This window comes from Suricata suricatta, chromosome 4, assembly GCF_006229205.1.
Source record: "Suricata suricatta isolate VVHF042 chromosome 4, meerkat_22Aug2017_6uvM2_HiC, whole genome shotgun sequence".
In the NCBI taxonomy this organism is placed as follows: Eukaryota; Metazoa; Chordata; class Mammalia; order Carnivora; family Herpestidae; genus Suricata; species Suricata suricatta.
This window is the reverse complement of record NC_043703.1, coordinates 141502589-141523162: the sequence shown is the minus strand read 5'-3', so window position 1 is coordinate 141523162 and position 20574 is coordinate 141502589. Positions and strand designations below refer to the sequence as shown.

General features: G+C 38.5%; 1 protein-coding gene across 7 annotated transcripts in view; it reads left to right on the top strand.

The window, feature by feature from the left end:
• The window catches only part of LCLAT1 (lysocardiolipin acyltransferase 1), a 177894-nt gene that overhangs the window by 102207 nt on the left and 55113 nt on the right, over positions 1-20574 (top strand). For 6 of the 7 annotated variants that reach the window (XM_029938012.1, XM_029938007.1, XM_029938006.1 and 3 more), the window contains 2 exons: positions 2763-2909; positions 8387-8503. In XM_029938012.1, the coding sequence (XP_029793872.1) occupies positions 2763-2909; positions 8387-8503 (264 nt within the window). The remainder of the gene's footprint in view (positions 1-2762; positions 2910-8386; positions 8504-20574) is intronic. The other variant, XM_029938011.1, reaches the window with a different exon arrangement.

Here is a 20574-nt window from a genome sequence, read left to right as displayed (position 1 = left end):
TTGAATCTATATACTTTTATCTTGTTTGACATTTTGCAGTAATATGTTTTCATTTATTGTTAATGTTTTTAAATTTATTATTTAATGATCTCCTGGTCCTTTCAGTACTTAGTTGAATATCCATATGGAAAACAAGTACCTATACTACTGCTACTTCACAAGATATACAAAATTCATTTGAGGCAGATCAAAAACCAAAATGTGAAAGTTAAACCAATAAAGCTTTTAGAAGAACACATGGAATAATGTCTTCACAACTTTGGAGCAGGCAAAAATTTTGTAAGTGATACACATAGAGCACCAGCCATAAGGAAAAGATTTGTAAATTGGACTTTGTTAGTATTAGATGTTAGGTTCATAACAAGACACCATTAAGGGAGAGAAAATGTAAGCTACGGATTGAGGATGGTACTTGGCATATCTTTGAAACTTAGAGTTATATAGATTTCCAGTGTATGTGTGTACGAATAGTTTGGAGAAGCACTTCACAAAAAGACATTGATGACTTGCATATGAACAGGCTCGCACCGTCATTAATCACAAGAGAAACTCAAACTCAAACCGCTATACCTGGATTAGAATGGCTAAACTTAAAAGGACCTATAAGACCTAGAGTTGGCAAGGCCATTGATAGAGCAGGTAGAATGCTCAAACATTGCAGTGGGAGTGTCGGTTGGTACAATCACTCTGAAAAACATGCTGTCTACTGATGCTATGCATATGTAAATCTACTCATGATAACTATTCACTTAATAGAACTCAGTGCTTATGTTTAACAAAAGATACAAGAATATCTGTGTTAACTTTATTCCTAATAGCTAAGAAATCTATCAAGAGTATAAGTTGTGGTATATTCATATAATTGACTGTTGAAGCATTTTTGTTTTGATGTTGTAAATGGGAACTTTTTTGTTACATTTTTATGTTTCTTGATATAATATTTTGAGTATTATAACTTCTTAGTCACAGTAATGATAATAGCTATTATTTTTGACACTTTGTGCTAAGCAGTCTTACTTCTTATAACAATCCCTATTCGGTACGTACTGTCACAGCATTATGCTCATTTTGACATTTGGGGTCAGTGAGGGACAAGGACTGAACAGCTCTTTTGTGGTAGAGCTATGGTTCTCACCCAGGCAATCGCACTCCGGAGCTATACTGCCCACAGGCCCTACTCTGTGGGCCTTGGTGTCCTCGGGTGAAGGAGGAGAGATGTGCAGGCGGGCCGGGTGTGGGATCAAGTCCAGTACTGATGGGTATGACGGGCAGTGCCGGGCGTGACTAGTAATTGGGTGGACAGCAGCACGACCTAGCCCAGAGTAGGTTGTTGGGTGTATGTTCATTTGTATTTATAGACTCACTATTCTAGCTTGGACTTCTTCAAACCAAATAGTCTTACAAGTTTTTAAATCACTCACAAATGATTTAATGATCCTTTTATATCTTCCCAGGGTGCCACAGTCTTTACCAAATGATGTTTTAAAACTGTTGGTTTAGTGTGTTCTTTGTTTGCAAGGAGCTGCCCCTTACTGCAGAGATGCACTGGGCCGGATGAGAGACGGACTCTTGTGGATACGCCAGAAGCGGATCCATAGACTGGCCAGCACCTGTGGAGACTAAAACTGTCTTTTTTTCCGCATTACAGTCAGCTTTAGGCACTTCAGCAGCAAGATTTTTAGGTCTTTACTACATGTATTATTTTTATTTTCCATCACCTGCTGCTGTCGTAAGATCTGCTTTTTTTATCTACACATTTATCTTTATATTATCAGTGCTTTTTCTCCATGGTCCCAGGTAAAATTTCGGAGAGAACATTTGATTGGCCATGAGAGTTACTCTTTGGGCTAAGTGTTTTTATGCTTCACAGACTATTGAACGGACTATAGATTGGCTGCCTTCAGTCAGCTATTTACCACATTAGTTTTAGTCATTTCTGGCCACAAGGGATGGCTGGTTAGGTAAGACATGGCTCGTCCAAGGCTGGCTACCTCTTCAGTAGCAAGGTTGATTTGCCCTAAGCATAAAAGGAGTGTTATCAAAGTGCGTATTTTGGTTAGTATATTTAGTATCCATTACACATTTTCTCTTTTCAGTAAAATCTAAAGAAGTGGCTAGCATTGAAAATAATGGTTGAGGGGCACCTGGGTGGCTCAGTCGGTCAAGCATCTGACTTTGGCTCAGATCATGATGTCATGGTTTGTAGGTTCGAGCCCCGTGTCAGGCTCTGTGCTGATAGCTATGTCAGAACCTGGAGCCTGTCTTCAGATTCTGTGTCTCCGTCTCTTTCTGTCCCTCTCTCCTGCTTGCACTGTTTGTCTCTCTCTCAAAAATAAATAAAACATAAAAAAAAAAAGGAAAAGAAATAATAGTTGAATTTAGAGATTGAGTAGTACAGAACGGGAAATACGAAAGAGAATGTATGCATGACTTGAGAACAGTCCTTTGCTTACTGTTTTATAAGCCCAACAACATGTTGTGTATCTCTTGTTGGTACCTTGGTTAAAATGTCTGGTTAGGACTGATAAATATTAGGGAAATTTCTTTCCTTGCTATTTTAGTAGCTAGGTTTGGCTTGAGAAGAAGTTTTTGATTGTTTTGCATAACCTTTAAGAATATTCCCTTGTATAGGTGTTATTTATCCCATGGCACATCATGAGGTGCTTATTAGAATAGTAAATAATACACAGTAAAAAAATATTTAATAATATGTGGATATTGGCAATAAAATTGTATGTAAATACTTGTTAAATTGATTCTAGGTTGGGCCATGCAGGCTGCTGCCTATATCTTCATTCATAGGAAATGGAAGGATGACAAGAGCCATTTTGAAGACATGATTGATTATTTCTGTGATATCCGTGAACCACTTCAACTCCTCATATTCCCAGAAGGGACTGATCTCACAGGTATGTAGCCTGCGATTAGATCACAGAATTTTAAAACATGAAGGAACTTAGAAATCATTTCGTCTAAACTTCTTATTCCTCAGATGAAGCAACTGAACAAAGATTAATGGCCCACTACTAAGACCACACACTCAGTTCATCAGTAGCACGTCAGAACCTAGAATTCCCGGTTTCCAGACCATAGAATTGATGATGGGCAACTCCAAGAGGCTATTACTGTTCCTACTTGCCATCCCAGAGCTTTATATTTTTATTTTATTTTTAACCACAGTATTTTATTTATTTTAGACAAAGAGAGTGAGAGAGAGAATCTCAAGCAGTCTCTACACTCAGTGCTGGTGTCCAATGTGGGGCTCGATCCCAAGACTCTGGGATGAACTGAACTGAAATCAGGAGTAAGACAGGCAACCAACTGAGCCCCCTAGACACCCTAAGCTTTATGTTTTAAGTCTTACTATATATTTCAAATATCAGCTTTTTATATAATTGTATATAATTTGTATGGAACCACACACACACACACACACACACACACAGCCAATGGAATCTTAAGAGTAAAGGCTAATTTTAAAATCCCTTTTATGTTCTATATATTCTCTGTCCTTTCAAGATACTTATATTTATATATTAAGCCCTTTTTTCTCAATTTCTTTTTTATAAGAAAAACATATGATGGTAACCCATTCATTTATTGTTGATTTAAGTTAATATGTTGCCTTTATCTGGGTATTTTCACATGTTATCCCTACTATAAACAGAAAAGGCTTTGTTCTGTCCTCAAGAAAATTCAGCTACCACTGATTTGTGGAGGGGACACAGAAGGACATATTTAAGACTTTTGTGCCTTTCCAGTTATTAAACTACATGCAGTGAATCTCAAGGAATTCTTTACAAGATTAAAAACAAAATATAGTCTTTTATTCTTCTAAATCAGCGGTTCTCAGGTGAAGCCGCCTGCTGCAGTCTAGCATCCAAGGCAGAAGAACTGTTGTGCTTGAGTATTGTCAGGGTGGGGCAAGCCTGGACAGGAAGCAGTTTGATAGCATCGGACTCAACAGAGCAAAACTTTAAAGCTGTTAATAACCTGGATACGTCAAGAAAGGTACAGCAGAATTGGGAAGGGTACGGTGGGGATAAACGTCTGCTGTACAAGAGAAGACAGACTGAAGTCTAAGACTCACAGACAGAACATGAACTTGTCTTCCAAATCCTCGAGACCAGATCGAGGCAACTGCAAGCTACTGAGAAGGGGAATCTTTAGAGCTTAAGAGGGGAGAATATGGAAATGAACATACTAATAATTCACTATGTTGACATAATAATTGTGGAGCCCAATACCCAGAAAGAGAATTCACAATGAAAAATACATATTACACAACTATTTAAGTGAATGGGTGACTAAGCCATAATATGTTAATGAGGAAAATTCAGATACTTGGGAAACATTCACCATTGATACCAAAGAAGAGATCTTGGACTTACCTCTTGGATGGAACTGAGCCAAGTGAACCATGACAATTTCTATTCAATAGTATTATGTACTAAAATATATGCTTACTATATAGGTTTGATTGTTCTAGTTAAAGTTCTCAAAGTAGTTGGATCACAGGATAATACTGAGGATAATATTGGATGCATATTGTTTAAGCTTGAGAATGTACTGTAGCTTGTAAATTAATTGGTTCCCAGAACCAAATTATCATTAGGAAATTATCATGGACAGATAAGTATTGTAAGATTTAAGTATCGCTAAGAATGTATAACACCTTGGGGCATCGAGGTGGCTCAGTCAGTTAAGTATCCAACTCTTGACCTCGGCTCAGGTCATGATCTCACATCAGGCTTTGCACTGACAGCATGGAGCCTGCTTGGGATTCTCTCTCTTCGCTCTCTGCCCCTCCCCTGCTCATGTTTGCATGCTCTCTCTTTCAAAATAAATAAAAAGAATGTAGAATATATTTGGGCATTGAAAGATCAGCTATATTATAAAAGGTAATTTACTGAGATGATAGATTTATATTTGCAAATGCCAAAATGTACATTAAAGAATGGCAACTTCAGAAGTTATTGAGTCATTAAAAGCTAATGAAAAAAAGCTTCCAGACTGCTGTGACTTTATGGTAGATTAGTGTTAAAATGTTTATATGTTAGATATTCAGAGCCTATAAAGTATATTTTTAAACCTTTTTTCAGTCTGTGTTCTTGAGTATTTTTTTAACGTAATGAACTTAACATCTAGTTGCATATTTTCAGGGTCCAGAGTTCTCACCATTACATGATGTGGTTGGATACTGTTTAAGTTAAAATGATATTTATATTTCTTTAAGGCCAGCTTACAAAAGGTAGACTCCTTGCCTAATGGAGAAAACAGATCCTGAAGCTTTCAGAAGTTTTTTTAACAGGATTATACAGGTCTGTTTTGAGTTGAGATAAATGATTGTCTTTGAAAAAGTATCTGTAAATTCAAAGTTGTTTTTAGTTACTACAGTTAACTTGAAACTTGTGTTTTTAAGCCCAAAGGGAACTTTTTATAACCTTCTATAAGTTCAGAATCCAACTGGCTTGCAGTATTTCCAAGTTAGTGTTTTTGAATGTAACTTTACATGTATATATTTTATTGTCATATGTTATTATTGGTTATAACTTTTTTCTTGCCTATGCAATTCACAGGTGTGAATTTGGGGCAATTTAGAAACCTAGAAGAGAGCACAAAAATTAGTGTAATCCCACTGTCCATAAACACTATTGTTATTTTGGTCCATTGCTTTTGGGTCATTTGGTCACACTCATACACATAAATATGTGCATATGTATATAATTTTGAACAATTGTGAAATTCGAATTACACTTTTCTTTGCACTTAATGTGACATTATTTCTCCTATCATATTTATTCCTTGAAAACGTGTTTTAAAGGTTGGGCAGTTTTATATTTTATTGGTTTATTAGTTAGGGTTGTCCAGAAGAGCAGAATCAACAGGATGTGTGTGTGTGTGTGTGTGTGTGTGTGTGTAGAAAGAGATTGAGATGGAGAGAAATTGTGATGGGAATCGGGGTCTTACTTTAAGGAACTGACTCACATGGTTGTGGAGGTTCATCAAGTCAGAAATCTGCAGGGAGTGCTAGGACCTGAAGACCCAGGGAAGAGTTGCAGTTCAAGTCCAGAGGCAGTCTGCTGACAGCACTCTTTCTTGCTTGAGGAGGTTAATCTTTTTCTGTTAAGGGCTTTAAGTGATTGGACATGGTTCACGCATATTATGGAGAGCAATCTGTTTATCCAAAGTCTTCTGATTTAAATATTAGTCTCATTGAAAAATACCTTCATAGAACACCTAGAATATTTGACCAGCTATCTGGGTACCCTGGCAATGCCAGTTTGATAAATAAACTTAACCATAACAATTGGTATACTGTAATTTTGAGTATTGTGTCCATGATTTGGAAAGAGAAGTTTTTCTCGGTTTTAACAGTTATAGTATTTCATGTAATTAAACACTTTGTCCACAAAACTTCTTGATTTAATAAACAGGAGTACCTGAAGCTGTACACACAAAACAAAGTCCCTGCTTTCATGAAGCTTACATTTTATGAGGAACGGCAGAATAAAAAACCAGTCAGTTAATAAAAATACGTCACGTGTTCATAAATGCTGTGCAGAGAAATAAAGCAAGATAGGGCGGGGAGAGGAATAGATAGGGCATAGAGCACTCTTACAGAAGTTTGTCAAAAGAAGCACCCTACGTATCTGTTTAAGTAGAGACTAGCTGAAGGAGGCAGAAAACCTTGCAGATCTGGATACAAGGCATTCTGGTCGGGGAAGGAACATGTGCACAGACCCTGAAGTAGAAACATGCCTGGCTGGTAGACTGCAGAGTGGCCAGTAGTCCACTCCACCTGGAAGGAGGGCTGGCACTGGAGTGTTCCCGGCAGTGAGCTGACGAGACAGGAGGCTGTGCTCTAAAAGAGAGAGGCTGGTATACTTAGAATAATCAGAGTCCGGGGGTGAGTAGATCAAGTGGGGATGGAAGGAAAAATCTGCATCTCTAATCTTTTTATGTCTCAGATTATCTCTACCTCCCCACATTGTGATTGTACGTTTTTAGAACTACTTGTGTTCCCATTCTACAACAGAGTTCGGTTTTGTCTTCTGATCCCCAGAGTCTGTGATGAACCGGAAGAGGAAGTTAAAGAGTAGTTAACTACTCATCTTTGTAGTGTCCCTCATTCCATTGGAAGGGCCTCCTGGCTATCTATCAGAAACTATTTTGGAGTCTCATTCTGGGGATATTCTCAAATGAATGTGAGAAGAGCTTATTTCTTTTCATGTTTACAGCCTATACTTTTATCTTGCTAGGGACTGCGGGCATTCAGGTCTTTGACTCCATTCTTCAATTACGAAGCAGTTTATATTTTATTTACTATAGACTTTTTTTTATTACATATATAATAAATATGTACTATGTTATTATAAAATACCTTCTAGAGGGGTATTCTTTGAATATTTTAGTGTTGTGGAATTCATCTTTGGCTTTCTGAGGTTGAGGACTCCATAATCTTAAATTTATTTCAAGGAAGGTTGGGTTTATATAGAGATTGTTTTTTTCTTGTGACTTGGAATAGTCTATAAATTTTAGGATGCAGCTGAGAGTTGTGGATTCTAACATCTGCTGTCATCAGAAGGTATTTCATGATCTCTCCCAGCAGTTGAGGCCAAATCTCTGAACACTACTTTTTCCAAATATATTTGCTGAATAATGGGTTTGGTTCTTCTTGGAACTTATAAAGTTACCTCATGGAATGGAAAAAGCAGCTTTTGCCAACAATTGGAACATATACTTGACTCTGTAACTATATTCAGCCAAACCATGTTCAGATGTTTTGTACACGATGTGCTAATCATGTGCCCATTCCGTTGGGGAGTGGTTTTGGTTAGTAATATTAGCACGCTCCATGCCTGAGCAAGGCAGATAGTTCACTTTGCATTGAAGCTCTAAATTACTGGGTTAAAAAAAAAAGTTGATTTGATATATTTGGCATATGGACTACTTGTGTTTTCTGAGTGTAGAGGTCCTTATGTTTTATTTAAAGTATTTTAGTTTTATTAGCCTGTTATAGTATTTCATTTTTATTATATAAAGATTATTTTATGAAAATTTCAGTCTGTTAGTATTTTATTTGTACTTTTCATTGTATATTGACTATTATATGAAATCCCTTAAAGAATTTTAAAGATTTGAATATGAATTTCAGGAAACATCCTAAAAAGTCCTATTTAATACCTTATAAAATTTTCAAAATCCCCTAAACCCCAAGGATCTTTGTTAGGGACTGCAGTGTTTTTCCTTCTCATCTGACTCAGTATGCTATATTCAGTATTTACAGATGCATAGGCTGCCATTTTATCCAAGAAATCCTTCATGGTTTCCTTATCTCACTTCCTTTCTTTTATGGCTTCTAATAGTTTGTTGTTTTGTTTAGAAAACAGCAAAGCTCGAAGTAATGATTTTGCTGAAAAGAATGGGCTTCAGAAATATGACTATGTCTTGCACCCAAGAACCACAGGCTTCACTTTTGTGGTAGACCGTCTAAGAGAAGGTAAGCACCCGTCAAAAGGCCTTGTCTTAAGTAAGTGGCAACAGTTGCTAAACTTTAGATGGAGCCCTTTCGAATCCACAAAGCACTTTTTCGTATTTTTTCCTCATGATACAAGATACTGTCATTTATACTAAGTTGACCCCATGGACTAAACTCTTATTATATATTCTTTATCAAATATCAAAGATATATTTATAAACAATTTTCTTCTCCTCTTGGAATAACAGAAACGAATACAATTAGACTATCATTCTCTTTTTAAAATTTTCTCAAAGTAGTAAAACTATCTTGAAAGCATCTTAACACTTACACTGTTGCTTTTTATAACTTATAAAGTATTTTTGCATTCATTATCCTACTCATTCCAGCAAATGATTCTGGTTGGTAGGAAGGCAAGTACTGACTTCTTCCTCCATTTTATAGTTAGTAGAACTGACACCTACGGTGCTTAGTAAATTTTGATAGTCAGGGATAGAACCTCATTCTCTGCTTCCGACTCTGCATATAGCTCATACCACTACCTCACACTTTCTCAAGAGTTGTGTCTGTTATGGGCATATCAGGACAAGATTCCATTGATGATATCCCATCCATTTAAATGTTTACTTTTCATATTATCTAAAAACCAGTTGTACATCTTATTGCTGCATATTTGTATTGTTAGTATATCGATACATTCATGTGTAGGGACATATGACACTTAGGAATATATACAGAACAGGAACGATCCAGAAACATGCTGAAGTGTTACTAATTTTATAAGAATGATTTGAAGCCCAGAGTCACCTAGTAGAAGAAAAATCTTGTTTCTGTGTTTCTGCTCTCCACTCTGATTTCTGCCAAGCCATATTGTATGATGGGGGCATCTATGACAAATTATCGTCTTCATCTGATAAGCTACGTTGTCATAAAACTGCTTGTGGATTAACACGAAAGATGTTGAACCGTTTTATAAGAAAAGTATAGAGTTCTTTTGTCTTTCTCTAATGGCATCATTGTCATTCCTTTAGAGTTTAATGTACTTTAAGGTACAAAGTATAATCTTAGTTAATGAACTCTGCCAGGATGAAGCATCTTTACAACTAAATACTCATGATTTAAAAAAACATAGTACAAAATGACATTGGTATAGTAATACAAAAATGTTCTTCCTGTTAGTTTGGCTTACTCTTGAAATTCTGTGGTCATAATTAACGTGAAATGGACTTGTGGGCTTGACGGTCATACTTTATATGAATAGTGAGTGTCCATTTACCCACTGAAACTCCTGGAGAACTCGGTTCTTCCTGACTACCAAATGGCACAGGGAGGCCTCAAGACATTAAAGTGGTGATGGGTTTTTGTTGCTGTTTTTAATATGTGGTACCACTTAACTGTGGCATCCAGCTTAGACTCTCCCTTCTCATTCAATAAAATGTTTTCTTTTTCCTCACTAATCTGATAGCTTATAGTATTTAATGATTTCTTTGAAGGTATTTCTGACATCATGGAACACATTCATCTACTGGATTTCTCTGTAAATACAGGCATGCTGTTGGAACACATCTGTTGCTAAAAAATTCTCCCTAAATGTAGGCAGGATAATAGATTATTTTATAGTGCATAAGGATATATCTGTAGAGCTCTCTGTTCTGAGTTCTGGAAAACATTTCAGAAGCAAGCTGATTTATAGCTTTGGGGAATGTGTGTTACTTAGTCATCACCCAGAGCACTAGTCAACAACCAGTGTGTTATTTTTCCTGCTAGAACTTGCAACAGATTCCCCTCACCTGCCATGTCAGAAAAAAGAGAAACATAGTTATATGATTCTATTTGTCAGAAAAGTAGAATAGAATCTGTGCATTATAATAAAAAAGAAATAGGATTATGATCATTATAGTAACAGCAACTAACATTTATTGAGCATTTACTAACTACCAGGCATTGAGCCAAGTATTTCATATGCCTAAGGTCAGCTAATCCTGATGATAACCGTACACGGTAGCTATTGTTATTAATATTTAACTTGTAGGACAAAACTGAAGCAGAAATTGAGGTAAAGAAGCTTATCAGAGTTATTGGAATATGGTTCCTCTGACTGAATATCCCATCTTTTTTTTTTTTTAATGTTTTATTTTTGAGAGAGAGACAGCGACAAAGAGACAGAGTGTGAGCAGGGGAGGGAGAGATTGGAGGAGACACAGAATCTGGAGCAGCTCCAGGCTCTGAGCTGTCAGCACAGAGCCCGACGTGAGGCTCATAACTCATTAGCTGCGAGATCATGACCTGAGCTGAAGTCAGATGCCCAATTGAGCCACCCAGGTGCCCCACATGCCTCTTGTATTTGTAGTATGATTTTAGTTAACAAAGTCTCCGTAAAGCACTTTTATAATAATAGTGAACTGAATGGTTTTCCTCAAAAAATATTTTTAAAAAGAAAAAAAATCGGCTAAATAGCCAGATCATAGAGGGATGGTAGTCCTGAAGGAGGAGGTTATGGTCTGCCTAGGATGACAGAGGAGGGAGGAATCAGGTGGAGAGTCAAGAGCAACTCTCCTTTTGGGGGAAATGGGGTGGTATCAAGGGAACATTAAAAGTTTCATCAAGGATCAGAGGATCTTAGAAATGAATTGAAGCCTCTGAAAGCGCCAGGGCCAACCTTTTCTGATCTTTAGGTCCCTGAGATTAGCTTTTGATAATCAGTTAGTGAAAAAGCAGCTCTCTGTTAAAACAAATAACTATATAAATAAATTATTCCAGTGGAATTACCAGAAAGTATCATCTTCACTGCTCACACATATAACTAAATTCAGTGTTGGTGACATCTGTTTGGCAATCAGCAGTCATGGACACATGAGAAGTGTAGGACATCAGGAAACTAAGGATGAGCTCCTACCGAGAAGGGTTTAATCAGTGAAAATGCTAAACAAGGAAAAGTAGCTTCTGCACCTCTGTTCAGAATATATTTCATGGAGATGAGCATTTAGAAGACACATGCTTTCCCTGAAATACACGTGTTATTAGATGTGTTATTCCTGTAGTAGTAACTGCAAAAGGTTTCCCCTGAGTACCTTAAATTTCACCATTAATGTGCTTGCTTTATACTCTTACTAGATCATAACCTTCTTGAGGATGGAATGTGCTACACATGGTTGAGTTAAATGTTTTTTCCTTTTATCTGAAAAATAAGACAAGCATGGTGTCCTAGCATGTTCTTGTAAGTATACATGACAGGACCATCTGTCGTGGATGATTTCAGATAATACGTCTAATCACAACCTTTCAGTATGTGATCATATGTTTTTTCGGTATTATATTAACCCACACCCAAAAGGAGTTTTCTAACTTAGAGAAAAAAGGCTTTTATATGAAAAAGTTTTTTTTTTAATTGACAGCTCTAATAAATTTATCAGATGATTTAAGTTTGTAACTCATCCCTACCAAAAGTTAATTCTATTATCATCATATCATCACTGGTGCTTTATTATTTAAAAATTTTTTTTCTTTAATGTTTATTTATTATTTTTGAGAGAGAGAGGAGAGAGAGAGTGAGAGTGAAAGAGCATGAGCAGGGGAGAGGCAAAGAGTGAGAGAGAGAGAGAGAGAGACCCCCACAGAATCTGAAGCAGGCTCCAGGCTCTGAGGACACGGGGCTTGAATCCACAACTGCGAGATCATGAGCTGAGCCGCAGTCGGATGCACAACCGACCGAGCCACCCAGGCACCCCTGGTGCTTCATTATTTTTAACGATACCTTTACTCTTCTTTGACTTTAAATAAAGATTTGGTCCCACCATTATTTGATTTTGTTGAATGTTTTATAAGCCAGTTACTAAGTTGTAACCATGCAATAATTACTTTCACCATTAGGCGGCACAAATGTGTACATTTGAAACCCTTGAAGTTAGGTTAAGGTGCTGGGGGAGGGGGCGCTAAAACACTTCATATTTGTTGGAGGGTGTGTCTTGTTTACAATAGGACCCTGCTTAGTGTGCGCATCTCCTTGCTGGGAAGATAACTGGCCTTGCCTAGATGTTTACAGTCTTCTTGGGTAGATAAGAATACACTTAGAAAAATCTTAAAAAATGGTATATTACGTGTTAAATTTTATGGTATATAGTATATGAACATTATGAATAATTATAGTGGAGTTCAGTAAAGAGATCATATAGTATTAAAACACTTCACTTCTTTAAGAAGCTTAATTCCTCCTTGGACTTTCAAGACTACGTATGATTTGGAGAGGCGAAACAACAAAGTTGGCTGAGGGCGAGATGGGAAGAGTACAAGAAAGGGCATAGAGTTTGGGCCAGTAGGAGGCTGTGCAGTAAACTAGGCACGGTGAAGTTGAGCTAGCTGAAGACTTGTACGGTAGAATAATAGACAATAGTTAAGAAGGTTGTTTGGAGCTATTGTTGAAAAACCAACTCCTGCCCCCAGATAGTCATGTTTTTAGATGTCCATTTCTAGCTGAAGTCATTCAAGCATCAGCTCATGTGTTAAGACTCTAAAACATCATATGTATTTAAGTTTGGGGTTTTTTATAAATAATTTTTTAATGTTTATTTTTGAGAGAGAGACAGAGTGCAAGCAGGGGAGGAGCAGGGAGAGAGAGAGAGAGAGAGAGAGAGACAGACACACACACAAAGACAGAGAGAATCCGAAGCAGGTTCCAGGCTCTAAGCTGTCCGTGCAGAGTCTGATGTGGGGCTCAAACTCACCGCAAGATAATGACCTTAGCCGAAGTCAGGCACTTAACCAACTGAGCCACCCAGGCACCCCAAGTTTTGGTTTTTTTAAATTCCAAGATAATCCATATTTAGCTTTTATGTTTATGTTCTAAATATGAAAGATGCTTTATTTTTACTAATGAAGGGGTTATAGGGCTAGTCACTAAGGAAAAAATAAATTCCCACTAGGTAATTTGGATCAGCACATCCAATAAAAACTCTATAGTCTGTATTCAGGGAGAGAGAATTGCTTACTTGAACCCCCAGATTACATGTGTAGGATGTGGCAGTCCTGTGTTTGGCTCCCTCATTTTGGTCTACAATAGTTCTCATTTGCTCCAAGAAAGTTGGCACTTAGGCAGTATACCAGTCATAGATAATTCAGTCTCCAGTGTTTCAGTGTGATATAATTGATTGGACTTTTTGCTCCATGCACAATAATAACCCATTCTGTCTCTTGCCTCAAGCAGATGTATGCAGTGGGGGGCCACCGACGGCCAGCCGGAGCCATCACTATGTCTCACGTTGCATTTATCCTAGTTGATGAGCAATGAGCATCCCCCAGGGCCGCATTTTGGTGACCCTTCCTAACAGCTAGCATGTTCTAGTAGGCCAGGAAGAAAGACAGAAAAACTGTTGAAATATTGGGTGCATTAAATGCCATGCACTCTGACCTTTTCATGTGACTTTTTATTGCTGGAAACTATGAAAAAGGATAAGACCTTTCCCTTATGTTTAGAAAATGTAATTATACAGTAGATCTTTGACATTTGCTAGAATATTTTCTGAAACCTTTTCCAGTTCCCCAAATTTGCAAATATCTCTATAGCATAGCAATTGCCTCTTTTTTGAGACCGTTTTACAAAGAATGATTTTTTTAAATCTATTTATGGTGATGAATAGAATACAACAAACCTAATTAACGTGGGTACTGATCAGTAAGAAAGCACATGGATCAACTAAACGACTTGGTCCTACACGTCATGAAGCAGAAATGATTTAAATTTTCCTTAGCAAAATTCGAAGTGATTATATGTCAAGGACCTTTGGAGCCTTTCAAGTTGAATCTCTGAATGCCATGATACGCCTTTAGATCTTTAGTGACATTTCTGTTGTTTTCTGTGTTCATTTTAGTTCTCTTTCATAGCAGAAAATCTGAGCTGCTCATTTAGGACAGGTCTGGGCATGGTGTTAATGAAAAGTGATAGAAGCCCTCATTCTCTATGTAAGAACAGCATCTAACAAGTACCTATCATGCCAGGCATGGAGTGGTTAGTTCACTGTTTCTCTACCCTGCCCACGCAGTACTAACACCCAGGGAACTATTTAAAACATAGATGATCAGGTCTGGGCTCAGAGCTGTTGAATGAATCAGAGCCCAGTGGTAGGGTCCTGAGCTCATGTCTACCCCGAGTCACTGTCATACAGATCATTTCATTCCCATGGCCGTGTGAGGCAGTGCTTTGCCCCATGCCACCCGAGGTCATGGCCTCACTTTAGCGACTTGCCCAGGGTCACATGGCTGCTGAGTGGTACATGATTTCAACTCCGCTCCTTTTGATGCCAAAGCCCACGTTCTTCCCACTCTGTAGGAAGTTAACGGTTTTCCTGTGCCAGGTGCTAGAAAAATATAATCTCTGTAGGATTTTTTTTCCTTCTCTTTCCAAGCCTTCTCCCTGGTATCCTTGACTGTACTGTGCAGTTTGTTTAAATGGAAAAATAATACACCAAGTGTTTCATTTTGTAAAGCTGCCATTTTTCTGGTTCCTATATTTACCTGCTCCTCCTTCATATCTCTAGTCCTTAAGGCAAAACAAAGAAACATGACACTCCTACTGTTCTTGCAGCTTGTGGTTGCATCATTTTCTTTTGCCACTGAGACAAAAAATATAGCCTGATGACTTGATTTTTCTCAATACTAACTTACTTCTTGTAAAAATGGGATTTTTATTATGAAAACATTATAAAAAAATTGGTAAGTTAATTATAAAGAAGAAAAAGGTACCTATGGCCTGGACAATCATATCTTAGAAATACCTGTCTGCCTTGTATACCTTGTGATAGAAACTCTTGCTGTGTTTTTCCACATGTGTACATATATAGCAAACAAAATTAAGTCTGATCATATATTTTTAGAAACTTTTTTTAACTTAAAAATTTTTTTTAAATTTATCTGAGAGAGAGTGGGGGGAGGCAGGCAGCGTGAACAGGGGAGGGTCAAAGAGAGACAGAGACAGACAGAGAGAGAGAGAGAGAGAGAGAGAGAGAGAGAGAGAGAGAGAGAGATACACAGAATCTGAAAACAGGCTCCAGGCTAGCTGTCAGCACAGAGCCTGATGCAGGGCTCGAACCCACAAACTGTGAGATCATGACCTGAGCCAAAGTCGGATGCTTAACCAACTGAGCCACCCAGGTGCTCCTAGAAACCTTTTTAAAACTTAATGTGTATGTTTTTTCATTATCCTTGCATAATTTTTATAAGTATATGTTAATATATGCATGTATCAGATAGGACTACTATTTATTTAACTAGTCCTCTATTGTTCAAAGTTAAAATTGTTTCCAGTTTACCACCTTATAAATAACACCAAAGTATGCGTAAATTTCTGTAATTATTCCCTTGGGATATATTTCCAAGTATAATGATTGAGTTAAAGGGTATATATATTTTTAAGGTTTTAAAAACTATTCCTAGTCTCTGTCCTGTTTCAGTCAGCCACCAAATTCTACTGCCGCTGCCCTTAGGAGAGACCTCCCCTCTTCCTACTTTTCCACAGTGGCCTGAATGGATAGGATCTCATTACTTCTCCTCTTTACTTCCTGGCTTTCTGACTGGTCTGCCTCTGGTTTTTTTGCTAATCCATATTGCTTAGCTCTCAGTCTTCATAAGTTGCCACTCTAATGTAATTTTGCATATGTTTATTTGTTCAGAAAATGTTTTGTGGGCACATATGTTGTTTGGCCTGCAAGACACAAATACCAAGACACGGCCCATTCCTCTGAGTCTCGTATAGTTTAGAAAACATCATCAAAATATAGTGCCCTAAGATATGATTAGAAAGTATCTTCAGGACACAAAGGTTAGTTCATCTTTACCTAAAGTGACACTGAAGAGGTGGTGTATGAGCTGAGGATTAAAGAATAATTAGGCATTTTCCAGGGAAGAAAGACATTTAAATATTTGCATCACTTCCATATTCCTTGGTCAGACTTATCTACAATATACTTCCAATCTACTTTTTAAATTTTACGACTCAGAACCCACCCCCACCATGCCACATGAGCCAACCTATTTGAATTCATTGACTATTCTTGACTGTGCCTTGTACTTTCTGAATTTTGCCTCTAGTTAAGTCTGTCCAGGCTAAAACCTGTAATGTTTTGTTCTTTTCTTTAAACCCCAAATTCTGTTCTTCCTATAGTGATCCTCTAAGGGTCCATCCCTATTTCCACTGCTGGCCGTCATCTGAACTGAGTATCTTTTTCCTCTCTAATAGGACTTAGCCTAGGGGACCTGTGATTAGTACTACTCTAATATATTTTACTTCTTAGCTTTCTAAAAGGACAGCAGTGGCCATGTCACCTAGACCTTAGGGCAAAGATTTTATTCCTAAATCCACTGAATTCTTTCCATCCGTATCTTATTTCCCCTCCTAGCAATGGCTGGCACTGTGGATTCTTCTTGAAATACTTTCTCGCTTGGGCTTCTCATGTTTTTGCCTATATCTCTCGCCACTTTTTAAGACTCTTCTGTGGAGTTTTCCTTCCTGGGTGTCCCTTCAGTATCTGTGTTCCTCATTAGGCCCTTTGGGTTCCTTTGTTCTCTCACTCCATGTCAATCAGGTTGGTGGCTTCAATGATCATTCCATATGCTCTTGGCTTGAGTCTAAATCTTTTGTTCCTAAAGCCCTTGCTTAGTGCAGAGCCATACGTGTGACCTTTGCCATTTGGAGGTGCTGTAGGCACTTGAGTGCTGAACGTTGAACTTGTCATTTCCCTACACTGCTGTTCCTCCCATATCCCCTCATCACCAGATGCTGGCACTATAATGAGGATAATGTTAATACTAGCTGAGATTGTGTACTTATGTGCCAGGATTAATCCAAGTGCTTCACATGAACTAAACCATCTCATTCTTAGAGGAGGTTTATCATCATCTTCATTTTATGCACGAGGAAACCGAGCTACAGAGAAGTTAAAGAGTAGTCCCAAGATTTCCACCTTTGAAATGGCAGAGCTAGGAATCTAGCTGTGGAGCCTTCGCCTCTGTTTATCATCGACTCAGTTACTCAGGTTATAGCGTGGGCATCATGCTTGGATCCTCGCCCCTGCTTCTCTCATGTGCTGTGAGATCCCTACCAGTGCCTGAGGATTCACTCTTTACTCTCACGCAGATTCATTCTTCTCTTTTCATTCTCCCTGCCCTCCTGTCTCCCCTGAATTACCATATAGCGGCTCAGCTGGTCTTCTAGTTCTGGGCTTGCCTTAACCAGTCCTTTCTCCATGTTGTACTAGAACATCCAGCCTTGTGCTGGTGGCAGCACACTAAGTTAGGTGTCCAGGTTCCAGAGTCAGAAGACCTGGGATAGAACCCTGGCGTCACCGGAATTAGCAGTGTCCCTCAGCAAGCCTTCCTTTCATCATCTGTAAAATGGAATAACAGTGCTTACTTTGTAGGACTCAGTGTAGTACATTAAAGCACTTAGCACAGTGTCTGGAAAAGAGCACTCAATAAACGTTACAGTGCAAATCTGACTATGTCAGCTCCTGGCCAAAACTCATTCTGGGTTTCACAGTGCTCCAAGATTAAATCTACTTTCTTTAGGGGCAGCTAGGTGGTTCAGTCGGTTAAGTGTCTGGCTCCTGATTTCGGCTTAAGGCATGATCTCATGGTTGCGAGATCAAGCCCTGTGTCAGGCTCTGTGCTATCAGAGTTTGGGGTTTTCTCTTTCTTTCTCTGCCTCTCCCCCTCTTGTGCTTTCTCTCAAAATAAACATCTTTTTTTAAATCTCATATTTTTCAACATGATTTTCCAGGCCCTCCATGACCTGCTCTTTGCTTAGCTTTCTGGCCTCCTCTCTGTTCTCCTTTATTGTCCCTTTAGTCCTGGCCTTCATGAAGCCTTTCCCATTCCCACAATGCACAGTACTCTGAGCCTTCCCTGTCCGGGCATGGCCCTTCCGGCCTCATTCAGGAAGCCCTCACCGCTGTCTTATTAAACTTCTGTGTTCCCCATATGAGTGCTTTCCCTCCTCTGCCTGCCCTGCACAGACATTTTACTGACTTTTATTATCGTTTGTCTATTTCATCTAGTAACTATCACTTACTTGTCCATTAGAATCAAGTCTATCTCACCGACCATTTTTACCCTCAGCCTTCAGCATAGGCCTAGCATATAATACTCTTAAGTTTTCTGAACCCATCAGCTAACCGGCTGATGTATTTTTATACCCTGCTGTGTTCCCATAAAGAGTTAAAGTGGTAGATATAAACATGTATGCTACAATGACATAGCAGCACAATATTAGAGAAAAAATTTAAAGGAAAAATAAGGATGTAAGGTTGGTATGCAAAATACACGTTAACAGTTAATACACAAATATATAAGGTTCTATATTCTTCTGAAATATGGGTCCATAAATTGGCTCTGAGCTTTCTAGCATCTTTTCTAGGGGGAAACTGGATAATATCATTGACAAGTCTGTAAGATTAAAGCAAATCATATGCACAGGAAAAATATGACCACATCTGAAGGACTTAAGAGAAAGATCTCCCACGGTCCTCACAGAAGACATTGTGCACTGTTGTGACCAGCGTCCTTACTGCACCTCTATGTTAAATGTCACACGTAGCCTCAGAGCATTCATCCACAGTGGCGGACAGCAGAATGAGAAAGCGCAGTTCAGTAAAGACAGTCTCCTGAGACGCCAGAACATCCGGCTATGTGAGTTAGAGTGCCTCCACTCTAAAGGCTTGGGAAGACTGCATGTCTTCAACCTGTTCTCCATGAATGGGATTTCACTCACTGAGATTCGGGTAAGAATTAGTTCACACAGAGTTTACACAGAGATACTCCTAAAGTATCTGTGCCACAGAGATCTCGCATCACGAGCTGAAGTGTGGGGCCAAGGGCTTTTACTACTAGGATTCTCTTAGAGTTGCTGAGGAGCCGCCTGAGTGAAGCAAAGGCAACCTCACCTCTGAGCTGAGGTCGGCCAGTGTGTTTCTTTTAAGACCATTGGGATTATGCCCTCTGCAGTGCTTAACGAAACAGTCTCATAGTCAGTGGACCATTGCCCAAAGCTCAGTCCCTGTCTGTCTGACCTTTCTGGACTTGTTTCTTTCTGTGACATCTTGCCCTCTCTTCAGTCAGCCATGTGAAATATACTATTCTCATCCCATTCCTTTTCCTGATCTATTCCAGTCATCTGGGTAGCTCCTGTGGATCCTTCAAGATGGTTCAAATGACTATTCTACTTCTCACAATCTCCTGGCTTCTCGTTTATTGGGATTCCCTTACTCTCATTGATACATTTGTCTTAGTTACTTCTTTGACCCTCTTTTGTTTATTTGTATTTTGTCTCTCCCTTGGACTCTGAGCTCCTTTAGGATAGATACCATGTCGTTTTTGTATTTGAGCTTCTAAGACACCATCATGAATATAACAGGTACTCAGTATATTTAGGGTTTGTACAAATTTTTGTAGATTATCTGTTTTCAGCATCTTACACGTATGCACTTGATATGCTTGTTTGTGCACCTCTGATTAGTAATGGCCCACCACCTTCAGTCTAGCAGTCACTCAGATATTCACATGAACACTCTCATTGCAGCAGAGGAGAGATTGGTGGCAGTGCTACAGGGCCACATGAGGCAGGTACACATTTGATAATAAATGCTGTCTTAAGTCTGTCTTTTTTTTTTTTTTTTTTTTAATTACCAAAGGACAAAAGTATGGCTGATTTTTGTTTTTAGATTACCTGTGCTTTTATAAGGGACATTAACAAAAGCATGTTATTTTGAATTTAAATGAATAAGGTCTTGGTAGTTGATCATGTAAAAATCAGTATGGAATTGGGGTTCTCAGGTAGGGTTTCCCTAGTTTTTTAATACTTCCCTACTCCAGGAGTTTGAGATTCTGAGATAGTCCTTAGGAGACTGATTGCAAACTAGGGCTCTCTGTACTACTTGACTTCAGTAGGAGGAAACTCTTGCCCTAGGGCCATCTACTGTTTCTCTAAAGCCAGCCAGCTATAATAAATGCCTACTAGTGTGGAAAGTAAGCCAGGATGACCATGGGTGCAGGTCTTGTGACACCATTAATATATATTCTAGAATTGGTTAAATTATCATTTTCACAGA